Source organism: Lycorma delicatula, chromosome 5 (genome assembly GCF_047948215.1).
Source record: "Lycorma delicatula isolate Av1 chromosome 5, ASM4794821v1, whole genome shotgun sequence".
NCBI classification, from domain to species: Eukaryota; Metazoa; Arthropoda; class Insecta; order Hemiptera; family Fulgoridae; genus Lycorma; species Lycorma delicatula.
The window spans coordinates 94,545,462-94,551,461 of record NC_134459.1 but is presented as its reverse complement, the minus strand read 5'-3'; the positions used below and the strand labels follow the sequence as shown (position 1 = coordinate 94,551,461).

At 27.1% G+C, this 6,000-nt stretch overlaps 1 protein-coding gene across 10 annotated transcripts in view; it reads left to right on the top strand.

The window, feature by feature from the left end:
• Stt3B (catalytic subunit 3B of the oligosaccharyltransferase complex) overlaps window positions 1-6,000 on the top strand; it is a 79,154-nt gene continuing 73,154 nt past the window's right edge. For 7 of the 10 annotated variants that reach the window (XM_075366669.1, XM_075366674.1, XM_075366673.1 and 4 more), the window contains exon 1: window positions 1-277. In XM_075366669.1, coding sequence (XP_075222784.1) covers window positions 138-277 — 140 coding nt within the window. In that variant the 5' untranslated portion in view covers window positions 1-137. The remainder of the gene's footprint in view (window positions 278-6,000) is intronic. The other 3 variants (XM_075366678.1, XM_075366676.1, XM_075366677.1) reach the window with 1 other exon arrangement.

The window sequence follows — 6,000 nt, the reverse complement described above, 5'->3', positions numbered from 1 at the left end:
CACTGATTCTCGTGTCAGTTCTAGGTTTGCCGGTGATGAGAGTTTCGTGTTTGTGTTATTCCTGTTTCTGTTTTTATTTGTGTAAAATTCGGAAAAAATATTTACACTGAAATAGTGTGTCTTTTTAATTAATTAATATGAAATCAATTTCAAATCCGTCTGGCTGGAAAAGTTTAATAACTTTTACAGTATTACTCTTAGCCTGGTTGTCGGGTTTCTCTTCACGTTTATTTGCTGTTATTAGATTTGAAAGTATTATACATGAATTTGATCCATGGTATGTTTATATTAGATCTGTTATTATTTAAAAAAATGTTATTTCGTTCTTCTCTTAGCTGTTCTTGTCTTTGAGCCCGTGCTATTAAATGATTAATGTTTTCACTGGAATTTTTTTAAATTAAATTCCACCAAATTTATTACTTTAGTAATTAAATGTTTTCCTTTATATAATTTATATTTTACTGTAAAAAAAATTATGACCGAGTTAAATGAGTTATCTTTAAAAGTTTAAATCATCAAATGTACTTCCATTGACCCAACTTGGTAGTAGGTTGCGTGCAAATTTTTAAACGTAAACTATCAGAAAAACGAATTACATTATGTTTTGATATTTTAGCAGAAAAATTGAAATATTAAAGTAAGATTGGTTATAAAACTCACTCAATATTGTTATTGTTAGATAATAAATATTTCTTCTTATTCAATTTGTTTGTGTGTGTGTGTGTGTGTGTATATATATATATATATATTTTTTTTTTTAAATTTGATAACTAATATAGTAGACTGATTTATTTTATGATCATTATTGTGCTGTGTGTAGTATAGGTTTTAAATATTTTTGCCAATAATTGTTTCTTTAAATTGGTTAAGTTTGGCATTATTTTTTTAGCTGCTTGCATTCTTTAAATTATGTTTTGAAGTCTGAGTTGTGTTATTTTGGAAGATTCAGGTGAAAACTTGATTTAATCATTGTGTTAAAGGTATATTATAATTTCTATTCCTGAGGTCAATTTTAAGGGGAAAAAGCAAGGTTAGGTTGTTAAGATTGTCATATTTTGATATGGTGATCAAAATCTACCACTGATGCCCATATTTTCCTTATCTCGTAAATAACAATTTTTTAATATTTTCAGAAGTCATTTTTTGTTTTTCTGAATGTTTTTTTATGTATAAAGAGCTTTCTGCAAGTAGATATTAGGTTTAAAGTTAATTTGTCAACAACTTGAATTGATGTTTCTCCTGTTTTTCATATTTGATTGATCAATTTCCCATCATCCTCAAAGCTGAATATCCAATTTAACTATATTTTAACTATCATCATTTAAATCCATTTTTTCATGTCTTTTCTTCATTATTTTTATAGTATATCCATTTTGTATCGGCCTTCTCTTGTTTAACATCTCTTTTATACTTTGGCTAAAGACAGAATTATCAGTTTTTATTAAATTAATTTATTCTAAGAGAAGTTAACTTAAAATGAAAAATTTCTTTGTAAAAAAAAAAATCTTAGCAAAGTTTAGATAATTGCTGTAATGTCTTCTAGTCTGGGCAGGCTTTATAACTAGATGTGTGGTTAAGGATGGCTTGATATGGATTTTAATACTACATTTGCTAATGTACCATAGATTTTGTATTGAAGAAAAAGATTGCAGTTGACGTATAATTAATTTAATAAGTAATTATTTTTTATTGGCAGTTTGTTGAGAAATTAAATTCAGCCATCTGTTTACAGCCTGAAAAAGATCATGTAATCAAAATGTATTTATACTCTTGTTAATTACTTATACTATGTAAAAGAAGTTAATAAAAGTTTACCATGTAAAACAAGTGAAATTTCATTTTTCTGTAATATACAGTGTGTCTACAACACAGAGTTTATCAAAAGGAACACACAATCTTGTCAATTTTTTGTTAGGCTATTCAGTTTGAATGAGTCAAATGTGCAATCAGTATTGTTGTATAATAAAATGCAATATATGCATGTTTGATTAATTCTATAATACAAAAAAAAAATATGAGAATGAATACCAATAACAATTTCTATGGGTATTTTCCCATAGGGAAGAAATTCCTTATGGGAATTTCCCTATTAGGGAAGATTTCTATGGCACACTTCACTGGCACAATCTGTGTTTTATAAAGTTAGTGAGAACCTATATTTTTTTTTGGAAGTTTGTTGAGCAATTAAATTCAGCCATCTGTTTACACCTTGAAAAAGATCATGTAATCAAAATGTATTTATCTATTTTACATTTGGGGTGAGATAAATTTTGACCATGCAGATGTTTTACAGTGTTCAATGCACTAGAAATGAAATTCTACTGTCTTAGGCTGGCATCAAGGAGTCGATTGGTTTGGATGGATGTGGCTGAATGGTGATATTATTTTTTAGAAATAAACTTGCCAGAGGATTTCTGAAATAAGTTAAAATTACCAATCAATCTTGAATTCCTGGCTGGGTGGTTCAATCAGTACCAATTTCTTAATTAAATTACTTTTTAGATATATTTTTTATACAACATTTGAGCAAATGTTCAAATAAGTGTTTCTTTATATAAATAGTTCTTGTAAGTGCATATAATTACTGTATTTGACTAATATATTGTGTGTTCTAGTGATATATCTTTATTTGTATTCTGCATTACCTAAATTAATACAAAATGATAGTTAAATCATTATAAAGAAATGAAATATTGTGTGAGTTGCTAACAAAAGATGTTTTTTAGTTACCTTAATATTATTTCAGTCCTTATTCATGTTGTATAAACCTGTATTAAAAAATACAGTCAACATCCAGATTTAAATGCTAAACTTGATTATTCATTAAAAATTTAAATATTGTTAGGTTTCATTCAGGTGGTAATTGCTGTACTCCTAGCATTCACTCGTGGAACAAAAATTATTTCCACAAAAAAAAAATAATTAGACCTTATATATAAAATATAATTTTAAGTAACTTTTATTGTTACAATAGAAATTTTGAAAAGTTTCATTCAATCTTTCCTGCAACTTGTTTGTTTTGCTTGATGTGCATAAAAATAATTGTAAAATAATGCATATGTTTACGTTACTTTTTTCTTTTTAAGAAATGAGAGTGCGATATACGTAAGCAATATGTACATAGAAATTCAGTTGCCTACTTAACAATTCAATAAATATTAATTCTTTGTAAAATAGATTTTCATTTATTGTTGGGGGCCTAAGGGACCCAAGGAAGTGCTGGACCATTTCAGCACCTGATTCTTTACTTGCATTTATTATAAGTAATTGATTACATAGTAAAAAATATTTTTGTATAAAGATTACTTAAGTGTATAATTTAGGTGCCTACATAATTATAAAAGCATAAAACTTAAAAAAAATAATACTAACTTACTAAGAAACTTAATTTAAGTATACTACTTTACCTGACATGACTTAGATTTTATTTATGACTTAGAGAAATTTGTTTTAGTTTTTATTAACCCTTTTTTTTCAGTGTGTGTATTTTGAGCAGTTTTATGTTTGCCAATGATATTGAAGTATTCAGAATTATTGTTTTCTAATGAAAATTTCTTTAAATCTAGTATGCTGGAAATACTTTATCATTTGTTTGTCTAGTACTATCATTGTTATAGATCTTGTCAAAATTGTTTACATCTAAATAATTTTGGTCTTAATGTGGTCAGTCAGTTCAATTTATATAGTTCAGGATGAGATGAATGACAAGTAGTGTGTGAAAATGCCATGCCTAACTGGGATTCAAACTTGGGACCTCCAGATGAAAGGTTGAGTTTACCACTCACTCCATGGAGGCCGGCATGTTGTTCATGATAGACATTAAATAATTTTCTACAATGTTTTTTATTATAGTTACTGGAGTTATGCTTATTGTAAAACTAGGAAATTGTTCGGTTTGTTGCTTGTTAAATAACTACTCAAATTTTTGTTTAAACATAACAAACCACCCACAGTAATACTGTGTTAATTTTGATTTATTAATTAATACTTTGTAACAGTATTAATTAATAGTTACTACATGAATTAATTTTTTGAAACTGATTTTATGACATAAGTTGATGTAATGTCTTGAGTGAAGGTTCATTTGTTAGCATTATAGGAATTTCTCATTGTGTAGTATCTTTCAAAAGAATAAAATAATTATTAGCTGAACTTATAAAAAAGTGTGTTTTGTTCTAAATTCTGAATAAAATAAAATTTATTTTCTAGCACACGGGTATTAATTATATATTCAGATGCCGACTGTTTAATATACTTCAGTGATCAAAAAATTATGCATACGCATGTGTTGGTTGTACAGTTTGTTTTGCTTCAATAAAACATTTTGTTTGTCACATTTGAAGTCATTGAACCATTATTAAAACATGTTGGTTTTTATATACTGATGAATTGAACAATTTTCTATTAAATATAGACCTTATTCAGCAATTTCTTAAATTTATTAGGCTATTTTTATGTGACATCTGGTATTAAAAAAAATTGATTAACATTACCCCACATAAACTAAATATTTTTTTATTCAGATCAATAACATAATTATATTGAATATATTAGGAATGGGTAGTGTGCTACTCTGTAGGCAACAAAAGAAATTCTTTTAGCATTTGTTTGGATGCATGCGGGATTTCATTGGATCAGAACTATTTATAAATACTAAATTAAAATTAATAAATAAGTGGTTACAGTTCATATTAATGGATGAAAACAATAATCAAACAAAATACTTTATCAAATTATTAAGGTAATGAATAAATAAAATTGTACGGAATAAAATTATTACTTTGATGGCTTTAATTAAAAATTTTAGTCTGTATATATTATTAGTGCATATTAAATGAGAATACAAAAAAATTGAGATTTACATAATTAATATTAATCAAAAACTCATCATCAGGGCTATTATTTTTGTAAAAAGAAATCATTTTATTTCATTTTATATTAAATAAATTGTTTATGAACTTTTTAGAAGATTAGATCATTAAAAATGCTAATTGTTGCATAAAAAATCTGTTTCTGTAATCAAAGTTATGATCTGTATCATAAAAATCCAAAACCTTCATTCACTATCCTTCCTTCATTTTACAATTACTAGTCAGGCAACCACCTACACAGGGAAGGGAGTGCATTGGACCCTCCAAAAACCAGTGCCCCATCAGGGGCATTCCTACTGGACCAAAAGGCCTGCAGTAGATGGACTGAAGAGGAATTGCATTGGGAGAAGGATGCAAATATCTTTCTAATCTCCCAAGTTATAATTCCAAGTAAAATACTTGAAAATTCAATCTTCAAAGGACTGGAACAATCTCAAACCCTGTCAAATTAAAAATAAATAACTAAAAGAAAAAATTAGATAATTTCCATGTAATTAGTGAGACTCAGCTTTAAGAGACTGATTGCCCAGTCTCTGCTTTGAATAGGGGATAAAATATCCTCCTTGATACCCTTGTGTTTTGAAAAATTGTCAGTAAATATTGAAAAAAAGCAAAGGATCAAGGACACCACTTCACTGACACAGTCTGTTTTATAAAGTTAGTGAGACCTGTATTTTTTATTGGAAGTTTGTTTAGGAATTAAATTCAGCCATCTGTTTACAGCCTGAAAAAGATCATGTAATAAAAATGTATGTCTACTTTCCATCAAGTAATCAAAAAAAAATTATTTGGTAAACTAAGGATAAAAAAGTAATAGTATTCTTCCATTTTAGATAATCTTAGCATTTGCTTAGTAGCAATCTTTATATAATTTCTGTATTATTTTTTCTTATGTTTACCAAGAAGAAAGTAACATGCTTTCCAAATTGTTGTAGCTCTACATTCTTCATAGTAGCTTATGTCATTTCTCTGTGTTTCTTTTCCTATTTAAATTAAGATGCAGATTAGTTTGCAATCAGCTTTTTCGCATTGAAATTATTTTTGTTGGCCTATCAAAATTTTAAATGAAAGTAAAAATAAAAAATGTAAAAAAAATTACAAACCATATCCTGTCACTATAAAACTTCTG